Raw genomic sequence first — 14,359 nt, 5'->3', positions numbered from 1 at the left:
ACCCACATCTACTTCAGCAATCTGATTGCAGTTTTTATTTATTTTCTTATTCCTCTCTCATATATTACATCTGGACAGCAGTTTCCTCTCCTCCTCTCCTTCTGGCCCCTCCCCTCCACCTTCCCTCTCCCCCAGACCACTCCTCCTCTGTTTCTCTTCAAAAAGTAGCAAGACTCCCAGGGATATCAACCAAACATGGTGTCTTAGTTAGGATCTCTAACCAAACACCATGACCAAAAAGCAAGTTAAGGAGGAGAGGGTTTATTTGGCTTACACTTCAGCATTGCTGTTCATCACTGAAGGAAATCAGGACGGGAACTCAAACGGGATCCCAGAGGTAGGAGCTGATGCAGAGGCCATGGAGAGGAGCTGCTTACTGGCTTGCTTCCCCTGGCTTGCTCAGCCTGCTCTCTTAGAGAACCCAGGACCAACAGCCCAGTGATGGTACCACCCTCTGTGGGCTGGGCCCTCCCCCATTGATCATTAAATGAGAAAATGCCTTACAGCTGGAACTCATGGAGACATTTCCTCAATTGAGGCTTCTTCTTCTGATGACTCTAGCTTGTGTCAAATTGACACACAAAACCAGCCAGGACATGTAGCATATCAAGTTGCAATAAAACTGGGCACCTCCCCATGTATTAAGGCTGGACAAGGCAGCCCAGTAGGAGGAAAGGGTCCCCAAGGCAGGCAAAAGAGTCAGAGACAGCTACCACTCCCACTGTTATTAGTGCTAAAGAAGACCTACTACAAAACCGTAACATACATGTAGAGGGTTTAAGTCAGACCCATTCAGGCTCCCTGATTGTGTTAGTTCAGTCTCTGAGAGCCCCTATGAGCCCAGGTTAGTTGGTTCTGTGGGTTTTCTTGTGGTGTCCTTGACCCCTCTGACTCTTACAATCCTTCTTCCCCTTCTGTAGGATTCCCCAAGCTCTTCCAATTAATATTTGACTGTGGGTCTCTGCATCTATTCCCATCAGTTGCTGAATGAAGCTTCTCTGACAATTATGCTAGGCTCCTGTCTATGAGTATAGCAGAGTGTCATTAGGAATCATTAGAATCATCAGGATTCTTTTTCCTTTCTTTCTTTCTTTCTTTCTTTCTTTCTTTCTTTCTTTCTTTCTTTCTTTCTTTCTTTCTTTCTTTCTTTCTTTCTTTTTTTTTTTTTAATGCTGGTTGTGTTTAGCACACGAGAAGTTCATAGGAGGAAACCGCTAATAATCAAAAGCCAATATCACCAAGACTCCTTGAGCCTTGGCCTCATCCTCTGGAAGAGTTCTTAACTCTTCCAGGTCTAGCTTTGTCATAATCGGCTGAAATCCTACTTTACATATGTTTTTCGGCCTGCAGCATACCATGTCCACGAAATGTCCCCAGTTCCAGTGTGTCTCCCAGTACTCTCTCCCTCTATTCTCCCCCAACCTGATCCCTCCTGTTCCCATCCTGATTGCAGTTTTTAAATGGCTCATTGTTACCAAACTTTTCCAAATAATTTACCTTTACTTTATAGTTTAAGGAAGGGAGAATAGCCGTCTGTTTTCTCAGGGTCATGGACTTTTGTATTATATTACTGAATTATGTAATTTCACCAACTTGTGAAATTGAAAAAAAAAACCTGCTGGAACATACACAGTGGCTTGGTTAGTAGAAACAGAAGTGTGTAGAGATCTGACAGCATGTACAACAGTCAGAGTTCCAGGTAACAGTCAGTACATTTTTATGGGAAGAGAATCTGATCTATGAAGACAGTAAATTTCTGTTGTAAAGCTTCTACTATTTTATAATAAGTTAAACAATTGTCAATATGGGTTTTTACTTTCCATTACAATTAATTACATTTTCATCTATCTTAATATTTCTGAGGAACACATTACTCCTCTTGTACAAAATGAAGAGAGCATCTACTCGGAATCTTGATCCTTTATTATCTACAAAACCAGTTACTAAAACTTAATGAGAAACACTTTATGTCTCATACTGTTAGCAGCTTTAGAGGTCCAACTTGAAAGATAGCTAAATATAAATAGTTAAGCAAATGCTGAACTGAGTTTGGAGTCCTAGTACTTCCACAGAGTCCTCTAGTTTGCTGTGTCTTATCTTTTATATTTGTAAAATAAGATGACCGCAACTCTGTTGCCTCACATAATGTTGAAGAAATTTGGTTCTAAAACATAGCATATGAGAAATATTTCTGGGACCATAAAACTTGATTCAAATGAAAGATAACATTTTAGCTGCAAGGTGATACTTTCAATCATTGTATCTGTCACCTGGAAGACTGTATTTTCCCTTTCTTTTACTCTGTGAGCAAGATCAGATCATCTACAATCAATCAATTCAGAAGAATTATTTGTAGTGTACCTAGAAGAAGGGGCTACACTGACATTCTTTTCATCCCTTTCTCTACTATGAACTGGATGAATTAAAAGGGGGAGGCTAAGAATCTAACTCTGAGGCTGCTGGTTTTTCTTGTAGCCCCTAGAAATCTTAATAGTTTCTACAGTTATCTTTGAGATCACACTGCCAAAATCCTGAAACACCCCGTGTGAGCCAAGCTTTTAATGATTTAGCAAAAAAGACTCCAGAGGTTGGATGATGATTTAAAACAGTGATTCCCTTCTGCCCACACATCACTGTTAACCCTACGTTCATTGTGTCATGTTGAAGTGTCTCTCTAAAAAGGCAACGTCATGGCAATGCTGCTGGTTGGGAAATAGGAGGACATAGGAAGAAGATGCTCTTTATTTTTTAAGGCATCATTGCTGGAGCGAAATCTACTTAAGGACTTTTTGGAATTCACAATCCTTTAATTTCACCCAACAGTCTGGCAAGGCATGATGGCCTTATATATTAAAATAATACCTCATTTTTATCAGCCACATGGAGATAAAATAAAAAAAATAGATGTCAAAGCAATCTGAGCTTCACACTAGGGTAATTAATGTGTATATGTAGTGCTAAACCTACTTAAGGATTCAGTATTATAATCAGCGGTTAAAATGTAGTAATCAAATTGTAACCACCAAGGAAGCATAGAATGTATGTGTTTCCTATTTGTTAGTGCCTATCTACAGAAATGATATAATGCAGAATGATCAAGAGATTACAAAATGCATTATGTTAATACATTAGCATCTACAAAGAACAAAACGTAAGGTTCATGAGTTCACAGGTGCTAAAGATTTATCAAAAGGCTGAATGCCCACATAAAAACAGCAATTCTACAAGAGTGGGGAAATGCTATCAAATAGTAAAGCTGTACTCTAGGGCAGAGACTTAAGATTTAACATATTACTTGCATAATGTGTTTGATAATCATGCTGGAGGTTCACAGGGAGTGCTAATTTGTATTTTGATTAATCCTAATTTGTCAAGATTTAAGTATATTTAATGACCCAGAGAATTTCCCTAGGACATTTCCTAATGACAGTTAACTCAGCCACTGAAGTTGTCCACATGATTAATCTGCTATTTAGGGAACCATTTGCCACAGTCAAGCTGCCTAAATGTGCTCTCTATTCGGCCTGCCTTTGGGAACGTTCCCTTCTGCAGCAATACTAGCTGAAATGAACAAAAAGCCACTGATTAGAATATAGATCAGCCTCCATTTACAGTACACAGGACTGACAGTATCTTCAGGTAATATCCTTGGTTTCTTTCAAAAAGTGAGTTCAGTGGTTCAAAACATGTGAAAGAAGGCTGGGAAGTGTTTGGGTTAAAAATTACATTATTGAACTCTTTTAAACAGAATTTGGAAAACACTCATCATGAGACAGTCTCAGACAGAGACAGAAAGCAGCAAATGTTCAATCTTGTGCCTCAAATCTTCAAAAAGAGTAACAGTTTACTGCCAATACACTATGTCTTAATTTAGAAATATTTTTCTATCAGTTAAAGTTTTATTAAGGGAATAAATATCTCTCCTATTGTTGTGAAAGATGGTATAATAATGGCATGTCCAAACTATTTTGTTGACAATTTCCCTGAATAGGAATGTTTTTCACTCAATGCCACTAACCAAAACTTATTGCCCTAGTTAGGATTACCATTGCTGTGATGAAACACCAGAACCAAAAGCAAATTGAGGAGAAAAGGGTTTATTTGGCTTATGCTTCTGAATCACCGTTCATCATTGAAGGAAGTCTGGACAGGAATTCAAACAGGGCAGGAACCCAGAGGCAGGGGCTGATGCAGAGGTCATGGAGAAGTACTGCTTTACTACCTTGCTCCTTACAGCTTGCTCAGTCGGCTTTTTTATAGAAACCAGGACCACCACCCCAGAAGTGGTGCCACCCACAATGGGCTGGGCCCTCCCACATTAGTCACTAATTAAGAAATAACTTCTAGGCCTGCATATAGCCCGATCTTATTGAGGCATTTTTCTCAACTGAGGTTTCCTCCTCTTTGATGACTCTAGCTAGTGTCAAGGTGACATAAAACTAGCCAGGACACCTATGATATAGTTCTTTAATTATATTGTCATCAGAATTGATCAAACTTATTTTTCATTGGTGTCCCAATACATAGCGTAAGTCTTTTGTTACTATTGATTTAAAAACTTATATAGAAGGATTTTAAATTTTTTAATTTTATATCATTTTGACTAGTATGTATATCAAGTGAGAAGCATTAGGCCTACATTAGTGTCAGCATGGACTCAGCTGTAATGCTGTAATGCTTGTTCAGTATAATTACAAATAACAAGAATGTATTGTTAGGACATTACATATGTATTAGCATATACAACTGCTATGGAAATCTACCATGAAGTCAGATGCTTCTGAATCAATTACTGATCACATTTCATACACGTTTGTTAGGTAATAATTTTGCCCTCCCTTTGTTTTGTATAACTTTTTTAAATGACCTTAATAATGCTAAAGTATTATTAGTGGGTTCTTCATGTTCAATAGTCTTTGCATTTGGAGCCCTCATGCAGTAAACTACAAAACTTTATATAACTATCACAGCAAGTAGTTCAGACTTCAATGAGAAAAGTCTCATATAAGTTATAATTTCATTATGAGAATCATAGATTTTTATTCACATCAGTTCAAGTAAAGGGAAGGCAAGACACAAATGGCTTTACATCACACATAATAAAGGGATGCGATTCCTTTCTACACAGAGAGAAGAGTTTTTCTGGAACTTCCCCGAGGCTTAAAAATCTGTCCTACAGTAGCAGTGTTAGAAAACTGAGATTAGTACTTCAACTCAGCTCAAATTAACTGCTGCTTGAGGGTTCCATGAATGTCCATTATACAAATACAAATGCACATTACAAATATACTACTACCTGAATGTGAGGACAGTGTGGCCAGTTCTGATTAGACCTGTAAGAATTGTGTTTATCTGTCATGAAGATGACATACATTTTCAGAACAGTTTTATTCATTATGATGTGAGCCTAGAATCTGGGGCTATTTAAGTATTTAAATGAGCAAAGATATGAATGAATGTGTGCTAAAAAGACAAGAACTGATTTTCTAAGGTGCAGGCCACTAGACTGATTGTGGGTAATGCTTCTTGGCTTTAAACTTGGATTTGCTCAATAAAACAATAGTTCCAGATGCACAGCAGTGACAGGATTGCAGCATCACAGCTCGACAGCCGAGAATGCAGAGCACTGTGGTTATGGACGTAACTGTCATCAAGCAAGCTTGTGTCTTGATTTGTATTCAGCTATTTTACATTCCAACTGCTTCCCATCTATATCTGTGAGGCCTGCTAAGAGGTCAGTAGTTCAGTGGTAAATGAAAAGATTCTAATTCATGAAGTTTAACAGAAGACACAAACACAAGAAAACCATAGTACAATAAGTAGGAAAGGAAGGAGGCAACCCAGATGGAAATAGTGAACAGGATGTCTTGATTAAACACCTACTTGAAACTACCTTTTATTTCTCACTTTAAAAAAAGTACTTTTTTTTATGTTCCAAACTGTTAACTCTACCTTAAAAAAGTTTTCTTTCCTGAAGTTAAACACAAACTCTAAAGTCAGTGACCTACTTGGGAAATGCAAACAATGGATTTGAGATCCAACAAGCAAATTTCAAGTCTTACTCAGTTTTACTTGAGCAACAGATGTGATGAAATGAAGATAGTTAGGATAGTTAGTTTTGAGTTAAGATCACATGAGACTTCTGCATATGGGCAAATTTTCTGTAATGTCTGTATAATCGCCTCCTGTGAAAAGAAGACTCTGTGGCATCTTGAGTTGAATGCAATCCTTTTCAGTGGATCCCAGTCTAGCAGAAGGAAGACTGAAAATAGACCATTTAGCCTGGAAACTTTCCCAATTGACCTTCAGGTTCTGTGAGCGATTCCACAATGACTGGGATTCTAAAACATAGCTGTAATATATTTCATTAACTGCCTATTTTCAGTATGAATTTAAGGCAAATCTCTGTGAAAACTCACATCCATGTCAACCAGAGCACTTAAGGAGAAATAGGAAATAAGATTACAGAGAAATGCTAGGGGAAAGGGTCTACAATCTAATAATGCCTAGATTACAAAACATTTCAACTCTGCTCAGTTAGCAGAGAATAAAACTAATTAAAATAACTAATTATCGTATTATTTGGTAGGAAATATGTACTCAGGTTTTTTTTAAGAATCCAAAAATACATGGTGAATTGACTATCAACTTTGTGTTTCACATATATATTTGTATTTAATTGTGGTCCCAACTCCGTGAAGCAAATGTTATTAATTAATTTTTAAAAATAAGATACTGCATCACAGAGAAGTTAAATAACCAGCAAACTCAGAACTGGCGAGTGGACAATCAAGAACTTCAGCTCATACTCATCGAACTGTGTAGCTCATGTGACAAATTCAAATGACTGAAATACCATCTCTGCCTCATCTTGCCTTCCAACTCAAAACATGCCAACACACACATCAGCATCCCCAGACACACAGAAACACAATAGGTTGACTATATTCAGGGGTTATTTCAGGGAATCTTCTAGAAGAACATTTAGGCTGTACAGGAAAAATACCCTCCCTCATTTATGTGAAGGATAAGAGACTTTATCAACTATATCTAAAAGAAGAGGTTTAGCTTATCATTTAGTGTAGTACTCTACCCCTTTATGTTCTAGTGGGGTCATTTAAGAGTTATGCGGAGAGTTCAAAAGTAGCTTTCAAGGGAGGAAAAAGACACATGCAGAAGCCAATGAACACTGGTGTTTTTTTTCTCTATAGAATCCCCAAAGAAAATGGCTCTTAATTCAGAAAACAGTGTCCAAACTAAGGTCATCTCCAGATTGACACAACTTGCTGAAGAATTCAAAGCAGTAATTTCAAATGTAGATGATGGAAAAGAGCAGTCATCCATTGGTTCCATGAGGAAACCTCAATTTATGTAGGCATCCATAAAAGTAAGATAAAACCACTAGGCTTCAGAGACAGGACTAGGCAATTTGAGGTAGTTTGTAGTAGAGAGGTCTTCAGTACAAGCAGGGGAACTGGGAGGAGTCTACTCAGGTGGCTAGAACCTGAAGTTATAGGTAAGAGAAACTCATATAAGAAGAAGGCTTGAATTTTACTGGACCCAAGTCAGGTAACGGAAAACTTTCAGAGTGAAGTGTTGGCAGCATGGAGCTGAGTAATCAGAATTCGATAACTGGCACACTATTTAGTGATAACATTACTAAGATGGTATTGTGGAGATTCAAATCTTGTAGAAAAAAAAAACGTGGATAGATGAAGTGACTTGCACAAGAGTCAAACTGTGGCAAATTCAAGAAAATTTTTAATCCCACATATTTTCTTCCAAAATACACTTTACTCTCCATAGATGAATAAAGCAAGAACAAAAATGTGGCTGCTGTGCTTCACATCTGTTAAAGATTCTTTCATATTCTACCATAGTCAATTCAGTGGCTATGTCAGCTTGGTAGCTTTGTAGATCACTGTAGTTGTTTTAGTATTTCAAATGCTGACAATCATAGTTTGTCTCAAATATAATTCAACATAAGGTTTGTGGACTAAATACACTAGAATTGTCTATGGACAATTTATGATTATTTTTGGTTATATTGAATTATATACTAAGGTTGAACCAAAAAAATCAGAGGAAGAAAAAAATCTCCAAATGCACTTTTACCCTATAAATTGTTCTATTCAATGCTTCCTCCACCAGCCCCAAAGTATACTGTTTATACTTGCAGGGAAAAGTCAGCATAAGAACTAAAGCTTGTGTATGCCACCCCAGAGAACAAAACATAAAGAGTTAACGAAAAGAGCCCCCAACCCATTGCATCTGATAATTTTGTAAAAATAGGACTTTGTTCCATTCAAACTGAGGGACACTTGTCACTAGTTATTGTTTAATCTGTTCCTAGGGTTTTAAATTAACCAATAAGTTTTCAAAGGTAGCACCATTTCTATTACTAAAAATTAAACTTTACTTTCAAAGTACATCAACTGTTTTCCTTCCTTTATTTTCAACGTTTGTCAGAATATTTAGCATAATAAAGGTGTAAAATATATGACTATTCAAAGTAGAGTTGACTAAGAGCATTACATCATATGATATTTGCAAATACCAAAGCTGCATCAACTAAAATGTACACCCCTGATGACAATTTAAATTGATTTAAAATTCTTTCAAAAGGTTTCTCATCTTCCGAGTTGTATTCCCTTTTACCAGTGTCCTTTTGATTGTCACATTACATTACATCTACGCACAATATGATACAACATAACCTAATGCAGGCGAAGAGACGTAATGAGAAATGTGTAGGCATAGCATTTTAATGAGACAGCATCTGGGTTGCATTGAATGTCTGCAGTTAATTCACAGAACAATACAGAGCTAAAACTTCTGACATGTTTAGCCAACCAAATATTCATTAAGGGAAGCAAACTAGATGCATTGTAAAATCTCCCTCGTGACAATTACTGCATCTTCAGATCTGTGGGCAAGAAATAGACGTTATTTCAAGTTGAAGTGCCTGGTGTTCTGGTAGTATCAAACCCTTTATTTTTTTCCTTTCAGGTCTTAAAGGGATTTCCAGAATGTTTACAAGCTGACATTTGCCTGCATCTAAACCAGACTTTACTGCAAAACTGCAAAGCCTTTCGAGGAGCAAGTAAAGGCTGCCTTAGAGCTTTGGCAATGAAGTTCAAAACCACCCACGCCCCTCCAGGAGACACCCTGGTTCACTGTGGGGATGTCCTAACTGCACTCTACTTCTTGTCAAGAGGCTCCATTGAAATCCTCAAGGATGACATAGTGGTAGCTATTCTTGGTGAGTCTTTTGGCAATGAATAATGACATCTTCAGCTATGAGGGTTTGCAACCAATCATTAGTTTAGAATGACAGGCTAACAGACCGATTGGTTGATAAGGACTCTAACGCCGATCATTTGAAGGCTTTATTTCAATTTATGTCATATCAAATTAACCTTGCAAGAATACATTTTAATGTCTCAATTTTTGTTTAGTATGTAAACATTCTCATGATTCTCTTAAGCTGTTGACAGCTACTTAAACATTTGAAGCCAAATATACAAAAATAGTCGACATTTTCTTTTCACGTGAGATCTTGGCTTCATGGTTGATCCTGCAGTATCTTAATATGAAATACTCAATGTTGTAGACATACTAATTAGCATATGCCTACAGTAGCATGAGCTAAGTTTATATTTTAATGAATTTCATTTATTTGCTATATACCCTTAGAAAAGGAATTGGAATCCTTACCAACAGAATGTGGCAGTAAGGATAACATCGGGACTAGAGATGATAGGACACAAAATGAGTAATACGTGGGTTTGAGTATAAAGGAATGTTCATGTTTAGTCCAATCTATCTATTTAAAACTGAACCTACTTATATGAAGTTATAGCATTTCTTTCGACTGTTAGGGTAATGGAGAATGGAACAGAAAAAAAATAAGTCTATTCTCTTTCTCTCTGACCACATAGTTGCAGGATCAAAACTGCCCCCTTCCCACAGTAAGACCTCCTCCAGTGTCTATAAAAATTCAGTTTCTCATAGATTTAATACACAGTTCCATTGATTATTAGGCATACAGAACTGGAGGAGTAGATGGGAGGCAGACTTGCCTAGCACAGTCAAGGCCCCAGGTTCATTTCCCAGTATCTATCAATTGTTCCATCAATATGTGCAGCTGAATAATTTCTTTTCACTCAGTTCTTAGTTCTCATATCTGAACATTAACTCATAAGTATTATCTATTTGTTGATGGACAAAACCAAAGCAAGGCTCATTAGATGCCCTACACAAATGAAGAGGTTTAAGTGAATTCCTTAGTATTTTGATAATTTTGTTATTATTACAGTTTAAAAAATTCCACAGATTGAGAAGGTACACAATTTTATTTTTAAACCAATAAAGAGTCAAAGAATAAAAGCATCCTAAGTCACTTCAAGGCCACTTATCAAAAGAAAGTTTTTACTGGATTTGGCATTGGAAGCTCATCTTGGTGTGTTACCGAGAAAAGCAGAGGCTGATCTTTATGCCTGTCTGTCCTGGCGAGAAGCTAGTGAAAAACACTGAGCTTCTGTGTTTAGAGAGCAGTAAGTACAAAGTGCTGCTCAGCATCGCAGGGTTGCTTCCTTGCTCATCTAGAGTCACAGAAGATAATTAAAATATAAACCCCTTGCAAATATAGTTCAGAGTCATAAAAGCAATGTCTAGACTAAGTCATTCAAACTAAGGAATTTCAAAAGCTTCTCCTTTGGTGTCCCAATTTTCATGCATGTTAGCATAAAAAAAATATTGCTATTTATTATGGTTTTCAAAGTCTAATAAGTATTTATTTAAACAATGCATAATATCTTCTATTTATTAGTATATGGTATTTTACTTTTCCTTATTAAACTCTCATTTAAAATAAGAACATTCCGGCCGGGCGGTGGTGGCGCATGCCTTTAATCCCAGCACTTGGGAGGCAGAGGCAGGCGGATCTCTGTGAGTTCGAGGCCAGCCTGGGCTACCAAGTGAGTTCCAGGAAAGGCGCAAAGCTACATAGAGAAACCCTGTCTTGAAAAGAAAAAAAAAAAAAAAGAACATTCCAGGATATTTGGCTTGTTGGAGCATTATTGTTTAAACATTATTGATAGCTCCCCAAATTGGAGGATATATGTGGTAATCCACCAAAAGCTAACATAAGGCATACAAAGAAGTTTTTTAGTCTGAAAAGAACCTTCTGGATATATGAAGAAATCACTATTTTGCACTGTTACTAATGACTTTTTCAAGTAACTTCATAAAGTAGTCTATCAACGTTTACTAAGGGTATAAACCATTTTAGTACCTTGATATTCAGAAACAGAACAATGGCCATGAAATTTTGAGAATTATTGGGAAGTTTGATATCTTTAGCAGGTAAAGATAATGAATGATTCTGGTGTCAAAATACATGAGTTTTAATCCTGACTACTTTTTCTTCCTCTATTTCACCCAACTAAGAAATGACCTTATTTCTTATAGTCAGTTTACCTCTTAATTTTGTTTCAATATTTATAAATTTTTGATGCTAATCACATCTTCCCAAAATTATTTTGGGGTATAATATACATATATACGCATAAACATACATATGCATAATACACATAAACATTTGACACCGTACCTGGCACCTACATGGTCCTCAGAAAAATATCGGTTATTCTTACTCTTGTCATTGAATGAAACTGAAAATCAGATAACACATGGGTAGGCGGAGGTGACGGGGAGGACCATCAGAATCCAGATACTGAAATAATCCCAGTGTTTGTAGAAGCACAAAGGGGACAAAGTTTCTAAGCAAAGAACAGGTGACCAAAACCCTGACGATGTATGTGGGGGACATAGAACTAAATACTTTAAACAAATACTTTAAAGGCAGATTCAGAACTGGTATCTGGAGGAAACTAGGTGTATTGATATCACTTGTCCATATCTGTGAGTGCAGAGGAATGGTGGAGCTGTTAATTGGCAAAAGCTCCAGACGTGATCCTGATGAACAGAAAGAACATGAATTCAATTCATTTCAGCCTCTCATATTCCTGGACTAACAGCATCAGAACACTTCCACCTGAAGGTATATTTAGAAAACCATATGGCAAGATCCATAGCTAGCACTCAAGAGTGTAACAAAATGAAGGCATCCTCTAGATCCTACATGCTTAGCAAAAGAGCCTAAATAAAGAAATGAAAGAGATTATAACAGAAACCGTGACTTTTAAAAAGAGCAAAGTTTCATTCAGCAAACATTGTACAATCAGTCAAGACACAGAAATTTGCTCCCCATGTACCTGCAGGTATAGGATCTTACATTTGAAATCTTTGGTTCAATGATTTGCCAGTTGGACGATGTCCCTTTCTAATATATATATATATATATATATATATATATATATATATATATATATATATATATATATGACATTATATATACACAACATTAATTCTTTCCCTTCCTCCTTTTCTTTCTTTTTCCTTCCTCTTCTTTTTTGGTTTATTTCAGGAAAAAATGATATCTTCGGGGAAATGGTTCATCTTTATGCCAAGCCTGGCAAGTCGAATGCAGATGTGAGAGCACTCACGTACTGTGACCTGCATAAGATCCAGCGAGAAGACTTGCTGGAGGTCTTGGATATGTATCCAGAGTTTTCTGACCACTTTCTGACTAATCTAGAACTGACTTTCAACCTAAGACATGAGAGTGCAAAGGTAGAGACCAACTGCTGACCTTCACCTTTCTGAAATGCCATTCATAGATTTGCCAAGTGCTTCTGAAAACAACCAACAAAACATTGCAACAAAAATGTATCAATATTAAATACTTAGAGAAAAGACCAGCTGAATATTGAAATTAATAAATTATAGGGCAGGAAATCAGTATTAAAAGATGTTGAATAATTTTTTTAAAGGTCAGTTAAGTTTCACCTTTTAGGAATTCTTAGAGTCTTGGTTTCCATTATACTATTTGTAGGAAAAGGAGTGGTTTCATCCCCTAAAAAAAGTTTATCTTATATAGAGGACAAAATATTCTCTCATTTATTATTTCTACCATATCAGCTGCTACTGATTTCTCTGTAGTACTGAAAATATTAGCCTTATTAAAGTTTAGATTAATGCTAAACTCAATTTTCAAATTAATGAAATATGAATTAATTAACTCTTACAATAGAGTGAAAATCTAGGCTATGGAGTGAATAGAATGTGGTCTAATAGAAATGATATTTTACTTTCAATTCTGCACATTACCTAACCTATAATGATTTTGGGAGTCTGGCTCTTACTGTGCTCCACTGTGAACTGTGATCTGTGATCTATAAACTGGTCCTGTCCTGTGGAAAGATAACTTACATTGTAGCTCACAATTTATTACTAAGTTAGTTCCTCAAGTTTCAGGAACTCCTTCCCAATTCTAAATGCCCTCTTATAATAAATCAAACATGGAGTACCTGGAACTTGCCCAGTGTATTTCCATATGAGCTAATATATTCTATGGAAAATTTCCCTAGGTCAATATTTAGGCAAAAGATGTTAGATTTAAGTCTCCATGGAGTTGTATTCATCTCCGAGCATTCTGAGAGACTTAAGAAGCAGCAGTTTCTAGGGTCGTCAGATGGCCATTCAGTGTTCTAATTGAGCTAACGGAGCTAAACTTGTCTTCAAACCCACGAAAAAAAATTAAAACACACAGTAAAAAGTCTCCAATTCTTAAAACTATATTCTCATAATGATTTTAATTGAACACTTTATTGTGATCTATGTCAGACGGCACCAAATCTCATTCTGGTTTTGTCCAAAAACCAACTATGAACTTAAGGTAATTCCTTTGTACTGATATTCAGATAGCACCCAAATGAACAGTGCAGGAGCTTCTGTTTTGATTTACAAGATTGATGTTGTACAGACAATCAAAAGAGGAGGAGGAGCTGAAACAAGTGCTATAAAGGTCCCTCAACATAGTAGCTATTGTCTCCAATTATGTATTTATTGTTAAATTTAGCCTTATGTTCATTACTAAGTAATTTATACATCCTAGCTACTGGTAATTGGTTCACACATTTTCTAGCAATAATGAAGGTTCTAGTTGTCTAAATTATTAATATTTTAAAAGTTTATCATGTTATACAAAATGTTCCCTTGCGTGGAATATTTTGTCTCCTTACATGGCATATTTTGTCTCTAAATTCTAATGCCAGATCCTAACATTCTTAACCTATAACTCCTACAAACCATGGCTTCCCCCAATCAAATTTTGAAGCTACTGGAATTATTCTATCAATATTCTTTACAATTTAGAGACAATCTTCAAGCAAATTATTGTTACTACTGGCCAAAAATACAATTCTCAATATTTAAAGTAGTTGATGTGGTATGA

The 14,359-nt window shown here is 36.4% G+C and overlaps 1 protein-coding gene across 2 annotated transcripts in view; it reads left to right on the top strand.

Annotated features, from left to right (window-relative positions):
* Positions 1-14,359, top strand: part of Kcnh7 (potassium voltage-gated channel subfamily H member 7) — a 446,649-nt gene that overhangs the window by 400,462 nt on the left and 31,828 nt on the right. For both annotated transcript variants that reach the window (XM_076569567.1, XM_006984601.4), the window contains 2 exons: positions 9,010-9,262; positions 12,491-12,696. In XM_076569567.1, the coding sequence (XP_076425682.1) occupies positions 9,010-9,262; positions 12,491-12,696 (459 nt within the window). The remainder of the gene's footprint in view (positions 1-9,009; positions 9,263-12,490; positions 12,697-14,359) is intronic.

The sequence above is a fragment of the Peromyscus maniculatus genome, chromosome 4 (genome assembly GCF_049852395.1).
Source record: "Peromyscus maniculatus bairdii isolate BWxNUB_F1_BW_parent chromosome 4, HU_Pman_BW_mat_3.1, whole genome shotgun sequence".
Classification (NCBI taxonomy): Eukaryota; Metazoa; Chordata; class Mammalia; order Rodentia; family Cricetidae; genus Peromyscus; species Peromyscus maniculatus.
The sequence above is the reverse complement of the archived record's forward strand: the minus strand, read 5'-3'. Positions and strand labels throughout refer to the sequence as shown.